Below are 15,596 nucleotides of genomic sequence, written 5' to 3'. Positions count from 1 at the left end.
TGAAAACCAGGCCTGGATATGTATGCCTGGAACCTGGATAAACAGGTCCTGGGCCAGTCTAGCCAGCCTGCCTACTTAAAACACCAACTTCAGGTTCGTTGAGAGACCCTATCTCAAAAAAATAGGGTGGAGGGATGAAGATTGCTTGGTAGTTCAGAGGCCTGGAATTTGGTTTCCAGCAACCCCTCTGGGTAGCTCACAACTGCATGTGACTCCAACTCCTGGGGATCTGACACCCTCTTCTGGTCTCTTGAGGGCCCTGCATTTATGTGTACAATACCTACACACATACACATAGTCAAGAAGCAAACATTTTTTAAAAACACAGCAGCAGAGTTTACCAGATGCCTTCCTCATGCTTGCACACAGCCACCATACACATATATAACACGCCTACACAGTTCACTATCTTAGGAATGACTTAATTTTTTCAGTATGGCTTCATGAGCCTTTTTCCCAAGAGGAGCACTGTGATAGACTATTCTGTTTCTTAAATGTTGTAGAATTCAGTACAGCTCTACCAGTTACTGTTCCTTAGCTACTGAGGTCTTTTCAACCAAAAATTAAGAAGCTTATCTCTGTAAGCCCTCATGGCTGGTCCAGATTAATATGCCTACTCACATTTAGAAGGAGGTAATTGCTAACACTATATGCTTGGAAAACTCTTAAAATATATCTGGGCACAGTGGCACACACCTGCAACCCCAATTCTCAGGGAGGCAGAGGCACAAGGATCTCTGACTTTGAGCCCAGCCTGGTATACAAAGCAAGTAACCTTACTGTCTCGCCAAAAAAATAAAAATAGCACTCTTAAAGTACTCTGGATAATTTATTTCTGTAGCTTACTATTATACTATAAAGGTATGTAAAAATGATTATACCAGGGTGTTATTTTTCATTAAATGTTGATACATTATTTTAATGTTCCTCTCAAGCCATGCTTGGTGGAACATGCCTGTACTCCTAGCACTCAGGTGGCCTAGGCAGGAGGATTGTGCGTGCAGTCCTGGGCTGCACAGTGAGATCCTGTCTCAAAGGTAAAAAGGAAAAACATTTTCCTCCAGCATTTGTGTGGTTAGTGTGCTAAGAGTTAACCTTTAAAAAATACAAAAAACAAAACTTTGTCTCTTTCTTCTCTTTCAGACAAGGGGAGCTGCTTTTTTCATTATTGCTGTGGTCTGTTTATTGCTTTTTGACAATGATGATCTCATGGCTAAGATGGCAGAACACCGTATCCTTTTGCTCCAGACTGGGGTTACCTAAAGTCTGGGTGAAAAATAGAAGCTGGCAGAATGGGAAAAGGTAGAAGGGAATTAAACTCATCAGTCACAATGACACTTTCATAGGCTCATGTTGATGTCCTTAGTCAATATTGAAATGAGTAATCAATTCATTCCTACTTGAAGATCTTAAAGTATCCTCAGTATGTTTCTAGGGTTCGTATTTTAGAATGCCCTGATGCAGAAGACAACAAACACTTAAATCCCTTTGCCCGAGATTTTACTCTCTTGCCCAGAATCACTCTTATCAGCTCAGGCTGGACTTTCTCAAGTATATATACGCTCTACTCTGTCATCTCCCTTATTCTTTCCCAGTCACACCCCTGTCTACTCTCCTGTACTCAAAGTATCAGTTTTCTTCTGAGTACTGATACCTAGTATCCTGAGGTTTATTAGTAAACTAAAAGCAGTTTCCTTTGTTACACTGAGGTGGGGCAGAAAAGGCTCCAGATTGCTTGTGATACATGTCCTTCCGACACCCTCCTGTTTATTGCTCACTTTGCTGGGGCCTGTATGGTCAGCAGTGTAAAGAAGACAAGTTCAAGACTGATTCAACTGACTGACCTGAAGGTGCAGCCTTAACCCCACCGGACAGGTGTAGACCAAGGCCATGTCTTGATGCATACCCATTCGGGAAGCTAAGAACCAGATGTAGTTACTGTCTTAAGCACAGTCATCATTGGAGACAGCAGTACACACAGAAGCCAGGCATGGTAGCATACTCTTTAAACCCATCACTAGGGAGGCAGGGCAGGATGTCAGGAGCATCTTTGGCTGTGTTTTAAGGCTCTGGCTCAAAAGCCAACTGGGGGGAAATGGAAGAAAAATAAAAGAAGCATAGACCATTCCAATTTATAAATTATGTTTTTAGAATTAAGCTAAATTGTTTTGTTTTCAAGAGTAACATGTTACTAAGGATAGTTGAGTTTGGCATACCCAGACTAGTGCGTTTTCAAAATAAAGTAGCTAAAATTTCAACAGAACTTTAGCTTTGGGAGTTGAGATTTAGAAGTATTTTCCTTCACTCCAATGTCCTCAGCGGAAGGACATCATGACAGTGCGCTGACTCACATGCTTTATACAGCTATTGCCTTCTTAGGTGTGGCGGATCACAAGGTATCTTCTCTTTGCTGCAAATATGATTGAAAAGGCCACAGCAAGTATAGCTTTGGGGGTTAAGGGCAGAGTCTCATGTAACTCAGGCTGTCCTAGAACTTGATATGTAGCCAGAGATGACCTTGAACACTTAATCCTCCTATCTCCACCTCTAGGCATATGCTACCATGGAATTTATAATTTTTAAATTTCATCTATACCTAACACATGCCTTTACTCCTAGCACTGAGGAGGCTGAGATAAGAGGATCTCCAGTTCAAGGCCAGCCTAGGCTACATCATCAGTACTGTCCAAAAATATATATATTTATTATCTCAGTACTGGAGAGATCGCTCAGCCATTAAGAGCTCTTGCTGCTCTTCCGCAGGACTCATTTCACCCTCTCACCCATATGGCAGGTCACAGCCATCTGTTACTCTAGTCCCAGGGAATCCAGTGTACCAGGCATGCTGGGGGTGCACGACATACATGGAGGCAAAACACCCATGCATATAAAACTTTTAAAACACTAAAATAATTTATCAGAGTATAGTTGCTTCTCAACCCTTTCAAGGACAGAGTGTATAGCTCAGCGGTAGAAATGTTTGCCTATCGTGGGCTAGGAACCAGATCAAATCCCTAGCACTGTAAAATTAATAATAAAATTATCACTAAATTTAAAACACTCCCTGCCATTCAAGTAAAATAGTTGAGGATATTAGGGGGGAGCAGTTCCATTTCTTCATATATATAATCAAGAATTAAACAGTGGGTGCTGAAGATACAGCTCGGTGCTTATGAATGCTTATTGCTCTTGCAGAGGACCTGTTCCTCTGCTTGCCTGGCATGTACTTGGTACTAGGTTCAGTCCTCAATACTGCCAGGTGTGGTGGCACATTGAAAGGCAGACAGCTCTCTTGACTTTGAGGCTAGCTGATCTACACAAGTTCCAAGTCAGCTACAGCCGCATAGTGAAGCTTTGTCTCAAAATTTTGTAAATAAATAATGTAAATCTACAAGAAGTTGAATATATTAGCATATGTTTTTAATGACTCTTCTTGTCTCACTCACAGGGCGGAGTACTTTTGCTGGTGCTGGCTTTATGTTGTAAAGTTGGGTTTAGCACAGCTTCTAGAAAACTCTCTATAGATGTCGGTGGAGCCAAGCGCCTTCAGGCCTTATCCCAGCTTGTTTCTGTGTTTCTCTTGTGCCCGTGGGTGATTGTTCTTTCTGTGACGACTGAGGTAAGAATGAGAGTTGTTGGTAACAAGCAAAATGAGTCACTATTAGAAAGAAATTTCAGTTCAGAATTGTTTAATTTGAGGTTGACAATGACATAAATTATCCTTGCTTTTTCTTTAGTTTTAATTGGAGTTAATTTTAATTGTTTATAAAAATGTAAATCAGATATGATTACACTTGTGTATACTTCATATTCCTATGGCCCAAAGGAAAAACCCAGTTAGTGGTCTTGAGCTCATAGATTTTGGCTGCTTAGTATTTGTAAAATTAACAGGAGTGAGGTTTTGTTGTTAGTACCCTGGAGAATACTTGGGACACATGCTGTGAATCCTTTTTTTTTTTTTTTTTTTTTTGTGACTCTTACATTTTGTGAATCATATTGATTAACAGAAACATCTTATAAAATCTGAACTTTCTCCATAGAGTACTGATTGCGCGTTGTGTTTGTGTTTTTCATTTTTAGAGTAAAGTTGAGTCTTGGTTTTCTCTCATCATGCCTTTCACCACAGTTATATTTTTTGTCGTGATCCTGGATTTCTATATGGATTCCATTTGTTCAGTCAAAATGGAAGTTTCCAAATGTGCCCGCTATGGATCCTTTCCCATTTTTATAAGTGCTCTCCTTTTTGGAAATTTTTGGACACATCCAATAACAGACCAGCTCCGGGCTATGAACAGAGCAGCACACCAGGGGAGCACAGAGCATGTCCTGTCTGGAGGAGTAGTAGTGAGTGCTGTGTTCTTCATTTTGTGTAAGCATCTGCCCTTGTTTTTATTAACTTATTTTTATAGTTGCTGATGTTTAAGAAATTTTTAAAGATTTATTTATTATGCATACAGTGTTCTGCCTGCATGTGCACCTGCATGCCAGAAGAGGGAACTGATGGTTATAAGCTACCATGTGGTTGTTGGGAATTGAACTCAGGACCTTTAGAAGAGCAGCTAGTGCTCTTAACCTCTGAGCCATCTCTGCAGCCCCAATTTCTGATGTTTAAGCCTTCAGTTTAGATATTCTTCAGTGCTTGCATTTTAGTACTTGCTGATAGTGCCCAAATTGATGGCTTAACCGTTCAAAACTTGTATAATCTTCTCCTTTTTTCTCTTTGTAGCGGCCAACATCCTATCATCTCCCTCTAAGAGAGGACAGAAAGGTACCCTTATTGGATATTCTCCTGAAGGAACACCACTCTATCACTTCATGGGTGATGCTTTTCAGCATAGCTCTCAGTCGATCCCTAGGTTTATTAAGGAATCACTAAAACAGATTCTTGAGGAGAGTGACTCTAGGCAGATCTTTTACTTCTTGTGCTTGAATCTGGTAAGAGTTTTAAATATTAGTGCTGTCTTTTTAAAGCACAATGTTTTTATTTTGACAGGGTGTATAATTTTAGTGCTGCACAAATTCCTAACAAAGATGGGCTAAAATTTTTCTCTAATTAGTAGTGAAGCTCCTATTCAAAAGAGGCAAACAGTCTTTGCACTGTTGTAGAAATAGTGGCTCCATATGCTGTCTACAGTTGCTTGTAAGAGGTAGAGTTACCTCTTAATATGATGTCAGTACCTAACGCTGATGCTGACATTCTAGAGCCTCGTTATTGATTCCTACAGACATATAAAACAGTGCCTTTTGATTTACAAAATGGATATATATATGATTAGCTTAGTTCCTTATAATCTATATGAAATACAGTTTCCAGCATTAGGATTTTAAGCACATCATCAAAGAAGGTTTGGGTAATTAAAAGTTAAATTCTTATGATTAAAATCTAACAATTCTCTGTGGCCATGTGTTTCTCAATATACTCCTCCCATAATTTTTTAAACCTCTTTAGCTTTTTACCTTTGTGGAGTTGTTCTATGGAGTGCTGACCAATAGTCTAGGCCTGATCTCAGATGGCTTCCACATGCTCTTTGACTGCTCGGCTTTGGTGATGGGACTCTTTGCTGCCTTGATGAGTCGATGGAAAGCAACCCGGATTTTCTCTTATGGGTAGGTACACTATCAGGGCACTCGACTTCTTTAATACAATGCAGATTCCATCTTCAGAAACAAAATTGTGTTATTTCCAGTACAGGTGATTTCAGATCTTCAGTTTTATGTCATTTGAAGTTGGTTGGGAATACAGGTACACATTTAATTAATTCTGAATGGCAGTCAGCTCAAGATTATTCTCCCTAACACATTTGTTTAAAGGCAAAGAGAAAAAAAGTACCACCTAAAAATATTTGCATTTTTGTTCAGCATGTTTCTTTTTGTAATGAAATATTCATGGCCATTCACACCTCTTTTTTGTTAAAAGTATTCAAAGGGACTATTACCAACAATTCAGCAAATGTTATAATCTCTTTTGTGTAAAAAGCATTTTAGAAGATGTGAATAAATCCACCTTTTATTGATTATGTTTTGAAATTTTTGTGTGGTTTTGTATGGTTTTAAGATTTTTGTTTTATTTTGTATGTTGAGTGTTTGGCTACATGTATGTGTGTATACCATATGCGTGCCTGATATCCACAGAGGCCAAAAGAGGCAGTCAGATCCCCAGGATCCCTGGGTTCTCTGCAAAAGCACCAAGTGCTTATAACTTCTGGGCCATCTCTCCAGACCCAGTTGTTTACATTTTGGAAAGTGAATGAACCAGATTTGGTACAGAAGAAAATTTGTGCACCATGAGATATGCTTGACACATCTGAAGTTTATATAGAGAGAGAAATAGTTGTTAAAAAAAAATTAGACAAGGCTTTTTGTAAGGATGCATAAAGTTGTATATGTAAAATTTCAAAATATTTGGAATGACTTTTGAATAGTATTTTTAAGTTTTGATTTTTTTTTTTACATTATTGTATATTTAGTATGAAAAACTAGGACTTGTGTCCTCACTATAAGTTTATAATCTTTATATTTTTAAAATACTTGTCAGTCTTTCTTTCTAAAAAGTATTGTGTGTTTTTTAGGTATGGCCGGATAGAAATTCTCTCTGGATTAATTAATGGACTTTTCCTGATAGTAATAGCTTTTTTTGTGTTTATGGAGTCAGTGGCTAGATTGATCGATCCTCCAGAACTAGACACAAACATGTTGACAGTAAGTCTTTTTCTTTTTCTTTTCCTGCTTAAGCTTTTACTCATACTCATAAGGAAGGCTCTTCCATACTGAGGGTTAAGTTGTAGCTATTGATCTAGAGCAGTTTTAACTTTGTTTAAATCAACAAAACTTCCATTCTTAGTACATTGTCTCTCTTTTACACTGTTTCATCTTCTGCAGTTTTGTATTTATTTTGAAAATTTTTAAATTTTTCAAATTAAATTACAAATTTTGAAAAAAAATTTAAATAAATATAAAGTTTTAAATCATTTTTAGGCAGGCTATGGTGATGCATGCCTTTAATCCCAGCACTTCAGAGATAGTCAAGAGAACTCTAGCTACTTTATTACATTGCATTGTTATAATGATTCTATTTTATTACTGTTGTTGGTGTGCCTGACTTGTACTTTATCATAAGTGTGTATATGTAGAACAAAACACAGCGTCCTGTATGGACTGGTTTGGTGCCGTCCAGAGCTTCAGGCACACATTGAGGTCTTACAGCATATGCCCCAATGATAAACAGAGATTGCTATGTTCATTGTTAGTGCAGACTCTTAGAAATTAATTCTTTTCTCAAATGTGTTAGACAAATATAAGGTTATATTATAAAACTCATAATTAGTATTTTTTTTTCAAAATTGTATTTTTAAATACCTGAAGGCATTTTTACAATGTTAGAGGTAAAATCAGAGAATAAAAATTGTACAGGTTTTGCCCAATAGATTATACAGCTATGATAACAACTTTTAGTTTCCTATCCCTAGCCATTTTTTATGTTGTTTCTTGGCAATAGCATGTCCATCCTTCACTCTGCCCTTCTGATTGCTTTGAGATGTTGCTTGCATGTGTCTTCTGTGGGGATGCTTTCCCTCAAGGCCACTCGTCTCTCAATCTTCACAGTCTCTCGGATCTTCCTCTCAGTATCACTGTTGTGTCTTATGCAGACTCCTTTTAGCAACACTGACTTATTGTTGCTGTTTAGTAATTCATTCTTCCACAACTAAGATGTGTTTTTAGACCCTGAGTTCTGTATCGTTAACTCTTTAATGCTGGCACTTGAATTTTTAATTATGTGTATGGATGTTTTGCCTGCATGTATGTATACAACACATAACATGCCTCGTGCCCATGGAGGCCAGAGAGGGCATGAGGTCCCCTGGAACTGGAGATTAAAATGGTTGCCACCAGGTAGGTCCTGGGAATTCAACCCTGGTCTGAATTAAACTCTGGAAGAGCAGCCAGTGCTCTTGAACTGCTGCCCTCTAGGACAGTTCTCAAATCACTGAAAGTAGCTTGGAGTTTTAGTTCAGTTGTACAACTGAAACCAAGTATATGCGTGTTTGTCTGTTTTTGAGACATGGTCTCACTGTGTAGCCCTGGCTGGCCTAGAATTCACAGAGGTCCACCTGTCTATGCTTCCTAAGGGCTGGGATTAGAGGTATGTGCCACCATGCCCCACCAGGATCTGCCATTCTATGTCACTTAAATTCTTGTACCAATTTTTTTCTGGTATTTGAAAGTTAAAATGATCCTTCCAGAATACTTTACAAGTCACATTTTTAACATTATAGATTTAGTTGGGAAACTTAGGTATACTATAAGTAGTTTTTAAACTCTTACATAGAAACACATATAATAATTGTGTATTAACTTCTAATAGCAACTTTTTTTTTTCCAAGCTTCAAAATTCAAGCTTTTCTTTTCTCCTTTTTGCTAGCCAGTTTCCATTGGAGGGCTGATAGTAAACCTTATTGGTATCTGTGCCTTTAGCCATGCCCATAGCCATGGCCATGGAGCTTCTCAAGGAAACTGTCACTCATCTGATCACGGCCATTCCCACCATTCTCATGGACACAGTGATCATGGTCACAGCCACGGATTCACAGGTGGAGGCATGAATGCTAACATGAGGGGTGAGTCCTTATGAAGTACTGAGCTGCTTTTCGGCTGTCTCCTGAGTTGATGCTCTTACTTGTGTTTATTAAACATTGGCTTTCTGGTGTCACCGCTCAACAGGTGGTGGGACCTGAGAAAATGAAGCAGACCTAAGTCTCATGCAGTAGCCAACTTTATTCAGAGCCTTAGGCAATTTATACTCTGAGAGTTAAGAAAGGTCACATGGAGACTGGAGAGATGGTTCAATTCCTAGTACCCACCTAGCAGCTCACACCTGCTTGTAACTCCAGTTCTAGGGCTCCAACACTTCACACAGGCATACATGCAGGCAAACACCAGTGAATATAAAATAAAAATTAAAAAGAAAGGTCACAGGAGTAAAGTTCTCAAGAGTTCAAGCTGTAGACAATCACAAGGACTAGCTGCATGTGGCAAACACATGTTTTTCCATAGAGGCCTAGAAAGGGTTGTATGGACATGTAATTGAATAACATCAGCAAGCAATAGTGAGTAATCTAAACTCACTCCTGTCCATACACCTGGGGGGAGTGCGAAGACTCATTCCAGGAACAGTTCCATGTCTGGAAGAAACTGAGGCCAACAAGACTCTTGTTTTCTGGGAATGTTCTCTCAAGCACTCAGCATTGTCCTCACAACCATGTGCCAACATTCTGGTACAGTTGTTACTCAGGAATGTTTGAAAGACAGCTAAGATTATAGCTCAGTGAAAGGCTTGCCTAGCATGCCCAAGGCTCCCAGCACGGGAAGAAGAGGGAAGAGGGACTCTGTAAAGTGTGACAATGTGGATAAACCTAGAGGGCATGGTGCTCAGTGAAAGTTCACCACAGAAAGACAGTTATCTGGTGATTCACTTACACAGGACAAAACTCAGACTCAGCATGGAATGGTAGCTGGGAAGAGGGGTAAGGGCAGTCTGCTTGTTGGGCCTGATGTTCCCATTAATGAGTGGTTCTGAAAATCTGTGAAACTCTGTGCCTGTGGGCAACGATGATGTATTACACCATGAAAAGTAGGCAAGAGGACAGATCTCGTGTTCACTTCCCAGTAAAGTCATTTAAGAAGGAAATGAAGGAACTAGAGATGTTTTTCAGTTACATAGCAGTTGCCTACCACATATGCATAAATATCCATGTTTAAACTGCTATAAGTATAGTCTTTTCATATATACGGCAGGATATTTTGGTTGCAAGGGAAACACTTTAGTGAACCATTAATGAACTTTCCTGACTGACAAAACAAGAAATGTTTGTTATACTATAAAAATAATTGAGATATGTTCATCTCTTTTGGTATTGAGTCATTGATACCAATTGTTTAATGTTAGTAATTTAGGTAATGTCAAAACATGGCTCAAGGGAGCTGTTACAGTGAATCAGGTAAAGGGTCTTGCTGACCAGTGACACAAGCCTGATGGCCAAAACCCAAAACTTAATCCCTGTAACTCATGTAAAGGTGGAAGGAGGAATCCTGTTCCATAAAATAGCTTCTGACCACCACATACCTAGGTCATATACACCCAGTAATAAATACATATTTTTTCAAAGAATAATTTTATTTTAAAATTTTGTAGGAAGTAACCTTTAAGAACATGCTTTTTCCAAATACAAACTTGATTGCATTATTTTCTAAAAGATCCTTCTGAAAAGATTATGAAAAATACTCCCATTCTTTTAACTAGTGGTACAGCTTTTTTAAAGATAGAGTCTCACTGTAGCTCTGGCTGTCCTGGAACTCTCAGAGATGTGCCTTGCCTTTGCTTCCTGAGTGCTGGGATTAAAGGTGTATGCCACCATGACTGGCAATAGATAAAATTAAAATATATATATTGGTCAGAGGCTTAGTACATAGCTCAGTAGTAGAGCTGTTACTTACACATGCAAGGCTCTGAGTGCAAGGGGAAAAAAAGCAAAGAAACTTGCTTCAAGCATGATCTTTTAGGAAGCCCCAGGCAGAGAATACTGTGTTAAGCTTAGCACACTGTTGTCATTGTTGCCTACACCCTTACATATTCTCTGCTCTCAGTTCCTTGACAGTGACCATGCTTTCTCATTTTGAAGGGCCTGGTACTAAGAGGCACCAGCGATACTGCTAGATTGGGTGAAAGAGCTAGATGAACTTGAATTTCTTATGTCCTTAATGTTTTATTTGTAGGTGTATTTCTCCATGTTTTGGCAGACACACTGGGCAGCATCGGTGTGATTGTTTCCACAGTTCTTATAGAGCAGTTTGGATGGTTTATTGCCGATCCCCTGTGTTCTCTTTTTATTGCTGTGTTAATATTCCTCAGTGTTATCCCACTGATTAAAGATGCCTGTCAAGTTTTACTTCTGAGACTACCACCTGAATACGAAAAAGAACTGCATATTGCTTTAGAAAAGGTAATTTCCTCACTACTTACTCTATTCTGTACAAATAGCACTTAAAGTTGAATAAATTGATCTAACAAGTACTATGCAACATATAAGTTAATGAAATACAGTTTAACTTTAAGAACATAAAATAGAGCCAGACTTAGTGGAATAAGCCTGTAATCTCAGTTGTTCTGTAAGATGATCAAAGTTGAAGGCCAGCCTGGGCGACTGGAGAAATGGCTCAGCAGTTAAGAAGGCCTGGGTCAATTCTCAGCACCACATGGTAGCTCACAACTGTTTGTAACTCCAGTTCCAAGGATCCAGCACCCTCACACAGACATACCCATAGGCAAAATACCTGTGCACATCAAATAAAAATAAATGAATCATTAAAAAAAGAAAAAGTGGGGGCTGGAGAGATGGCTCAGAGGTTAAGAACACAGGCTGTTCTTCCAAAGGTCCTGAGTTCAATTCCCAGCAACCACATGGTGGCTCACAACCATCTATAATGAGATCTGGTGGCCTATCCTGGTACACAGGCACACATGCAGGCAGAACACTGTATACATAATAAATAAATAATTTTTAAAAAAAAGCGCTTGAGAACAAAGTAAATGAACAATATAGAATTAACTATAATTAGTAGAAGCCTGTTTTATGATTATAAAGTTTTTTTGAGACAGGGTCTTGCTACATATATCTGGTTGGCCTGGTACTCACTGTGTAACCTGGGATGGCCTCAGATTTGCAACAGTTCTTCCTCAGTTTCCCCAGTGCTAGGACTATAGTCGTGTGCCTCCACACCCAGCTTACATTACAGTTCCAGTGGATCCAACACCCTCTTCTGGCCTCTGTGAACACCAGACACACATCCATACACATAAAAGAGAAAGAGAAAAAAAAAAAAAAAAACACTTTGGAAATTAAAATAGCAAAATACTGTTTGATAAGCTTTTTCTACTTAATATCATATTGAAAAAAACATACATTTTAATGGCAATGTAATATATATATTTATTACATTTAGTTTTCTGTAGTTGATGATTTAACCAATCCTCTGTTGTTGAAAACTAGGGCTATCTTTTAAGTCTATCTTAAATCCGTCATCTCTTTAATAGTGTGTGTACGCGCGCTTGTCAGTGTAAAGGAAGCTGCAGTTCATTAACTATGCTCACATAATGTTTGGAGGGAGATACGTGTTCTGTATGTCATGATCAACTCACTACAGGCTGTCTGTATCCTGATCTCTTTACTTCACTGTCTCACCATGATGATTTCTAGATCAAATAGTCTCTATGGACTTTATAAAAATCATTTATACCACTTCCCCCTTATTTCACAGATACAGAAAATTGAAGGATTAATATCATACCGAGACCCTCATTTTTGGCGCCATTCTGCCAGTATTGTAGCAGGAACAATTCATATACAGGTGACATCTGATGTGCTGGAACAAAGAATTGTACAGCAGGTAATTGTTGTTTGTGATAATTCATGTATAGAATTGTACACCCCATATGGCTTAATAGTCATTTACTCTTTAAAAATACCAATCTTGCTGGGCATGGTGGCACTTGCCTTTAACCCAGCACTCAGAGATGCAGAAGCAGGCAAAGCTTCATGAATGCTAGACCAGCCTGAGCTGCATCTCAAGATCCTATCTCAAAAGAAAACTTGTACTAAATACAGTATCCTAAATTGTTGAATTTTCTCAATGTTCTAACAGGTTACAGGAATACTTAAAGATGCTGGAGTAAACAACTTAACAATTCAAGTGGAAAAGGAGGCATACTTTCAACATATGTCTGGCCTGAGTACTGGATTTCACGACGTTCTGGCTATGACAAAACAAATGGACTCCATGAAATACTGCAAAGATGGTACTTACATCATGTGAGATGTACCCTGTGGTGTGAGCAATGGAGGTTGAGTGACTGTGTTTATAATGTCACACCAGAATGAAAGTTGCACATAATTGTACAAAAACTTTTAAACTTTTAAAAGCTTCCTGCTGTTTGGTAAAGGAGTCTCTTTTAAAGAAAATTGAAATGCAGAATGAAGCATTAATTGTATAAGAAAACTTTGTTACTCTGAATTATGTGTATGAAAGGAATCTTAAATTTGAATATGATGTAATCGTATCACATCATCTTCAGAAATGGACACATAATGATGGATTCTGGTGAAGACCAAAATTTCTTCTGTGCATTTACTTTCTATCAGAAAGCATCTCCACTGTAAATATGTATTTACATGTTTATTACAAAAACCCAGATGAAGTTTTTAGTCGATTTTTTGCATATCTGAAGAACAAAATGAGAATAAAATTCTATATTTATGAGTTTTCTGTATATAAAACTGGTTTCTAGTTATAATTTAAGTCTATTAAGTAAAAGTTGTATTTCTACTTGAAATGTAAACAATTCAGGAGAAATTTCAACCATTGATTTGAGATAAACAATGAGAATAGAGAACTATAATATAGTTCTTGATGGGTTATGAGGTTTAACCACTCCATTAAATAAATTTTATTTTTGGTAGTTTTTGCAAATGAATAATTGGTTAGAGTAAAGAACTTACACTAAGTTGTATCATGTTACTCCCTATTATCTTTCAACACCAAGGCTGAATATCCGGTTTTCCTGTATGCATCTGGCCTCCCAAGACACTGTGCTGCCCGTCAGTACAGACTGTTCGTCCTGTCACTTGCCTCCTTGCGTGTGCAACAGTCACACCTGATTTCAGAATTGCATTCTCATGTGCTTATAACTTTTTTTTTTTTCTGATTTCTGGAGAAATGTACACATATAATAAATAACAGAGTAGTTTTTTCAAGATGTAGGTGAAATTTGTACATGGCTTTTGGCTGCCATGAAAGTGAAATGTCCTGTAATTACTTTCTATAGTTTTGTCTACCATAATCATTTCCAGTTTTAGCTGGATGTATAATCTAAAGAGACATTATGAGTGATATATGCAGTTTTATGGCCAAAGAATGTTGTTCAGTGCAAACTTGAATATTTTCATTACAGTAGGAATTTTGATACATAGGATGATTTAGAATAGATATTTTCCTATCATGATGACAGACATTTTAAAAAATATTTTATCTTACCAGTTTTAATATATGAAGGTATTTAGAAATTTCTTACAAGTTACTTTGGTGCTCTTTATCTTCTTTTTGCACGCTTTGGTCCAGAATTTTCAGCACATATTAAAATATTGAGTGGTGGAGCTGAAGAGATGTCTCAGCAGTTAAAAGTACAAGGACCTGGCCAGCATCCTACATGGAAGCTCACAGTTGTCTCTTAACTACATTCCCAGGGATCTAATGTCCTCTTTTGGCACTGTATGCATGTGATACACAAACGTATGTAGCCCTGGCTATCCTGAAACTCATTGTGTAGACCTCGCTGACCTGAAACTCAAGAGATCTGCCTGCCTATGCCTTCCAAGTACTGGGAATAAAGGTATATACTACCACCCAGCAAAATAAAGTTTTTTAAATTAAAATCTTGAGTGATGAGAAAATAATTGTATGTTAATGTTTTAATGCAAATTCATAAAAAAAACATTTCAGATCGTGAGGTACAGTAAATATACCAATGTTAAAATTTTCATTTCCCTTAAAAGGAATATAATTAGCAAAAGAACTTGAATTAATGTGGCTGGGAATGATGAGCTGTGAGAGAGCTGAAGATGAAGGAAGTGCAGGCAGAATATAGGGAGACTGCTGAATGCACCTGCCTCTGCCTCCCAGTGCTGGGACTAAAGGTGTGCACCACCACACCCGGTTTAGTATCTTTTTACCCCTCACTTACAAAGCCAATAAAATTTACTTCACAAGGATTAGCAACAAAAGGAGTTATGCTTGCAAGAAACGATGGACTGAATAAAGTTGAAGAATCCAGGACAGTCTCCCCATCTTCAGGTGTTTGAAGTCCCTTCTGCCATATAAGGAAGAATATTCATAGGTTCCAAGTGTATGACAGCTGTTCTTGGTTGTCAGCTTGACAACATCTGGAATTAAAACCCAAAATGCTGGGCAAACCTGTAAGGAATTTGTTTGGGGACAGGGTCTCCCTGAGTAGCCTGGCTGTCCTAGAACTCATTCTGTAGATCAGGCTGGTCTCGAACTCAGAGCTCTACCTGTCTCTGCCTGCTGAGTGTGGTGATTAAAGACTTGCACTACCACTGCCGGGTGAGGGGTTCTTTTTCTGAATTAAATCATTTGAAGTGTAAAGACCCACTTCTAATCCAGATATTTGAGGCAGGAAGATCCACCTTTAGTCTGGAGCACACCTTCTCCTGGAAGCTTGTATAAAGGACATGGAAGAAAGAAGTTTGTTGTCACCCTTTTCCTCGTGCTAGACCTTAGGGATGGAGATGCTGCAGCCCAGTTGGATGAATTAAATGCAGTGGGATTCATTGGGTCCCAAAGTAGCAGAGTAGCAGGGGCCAAATAGCAGCACTGAATCACCAAAGGCAAGGTGATCACAGTTAATAGTGGGCAGCACAGACAAAGCAGTGTCCATAGTGGCCTGACCCAGAAGGGTCAGTGCAGGAAAGGTGAGATCTTTATGGTGGCATGACTTGTATGGACCTCTGGTACTGTCTAATCAAGCA

At 38.5% G+C, this 15,596-nt stretch overlaps 1 protein-coding gene across 2 annotated transcripts in view; it reads left to right on the top strand.

The window, feature by feature from the left end:
* Slc30a5 (solute carrier family 30 member 5) overlaps positions 1-14,496 on the top strand; it is a 32,020-nt gene extending 17,524 nt beyond the window's left edge. The window contains exons 6-16 of one of the 2 annotated variants that reach the window (XM_055601929.1): positions 1,144-1,231; positions 2,320-2,396; positions 3,449-3,619; positions 4,081-4,369; positions 4,727-4,935; positions 5,450-5,607; positions 6,570-6,699; positions 8,420-8,615; positions 10,771-10,997; positions 12,313-12,441; positions 12,697-14,495. In XM_055601929.1, coding sequence (XP_055457904.1) covers positions 1,144-1,231; positions 2,320-2,396; positions 3,449-3,619; positions 4,081-4,369; positions 4,727-4,935; positions 5,450-5,607; positions 6,570-6,699; positions 8,420-8,615; positions 10,771-10,997; positions 12,313-12,441; positions 12,697-12,867 — 1,845 coding nt within the window. In that variant the 3' untranslated portion in view covers positions 12,868-14,495. Of the gene's footprint in view, positions 1-1,143; positions 1,232-2,319; positions 2,397-3,448; positions 3,620-4,080; positions 4,370-4,726; positions 4,936-5,449; positions 5,608-6,569; positions 6,700-8,419; positions 8,616-10,770; positions 10,998-12,312; positions 12,442-12,696 lie in introns of both variants that reach the window. The other variant, XM_055601930.1, reaches the window with a different exon arrangement.
* The last annotated feature ends 1,100 nt before the right edge of the window (positions 14,497-15,596 follow it).

This window comes from Psammomys obesus, unplaced genomic scaffold (assembly GCF_907164565.1).
Source record: "Psammomys obesus unplaced genomic scaffold, mPsaObe1.curated_primary_1811, whole genome shotgun sequence".
Classification (NCBI taxonomy): domain Eukaryota; kingdom Metazoa; phylum Chordata; class Mammalia; order Rodentia; family Muridae; genus Psammomys; species Psammomys obesus.
The sequence above is the reverse complement of the archived record's forward strand: the minus strand, read 5'-3'. Positions and strand labels throughout refer to the sequence as shown.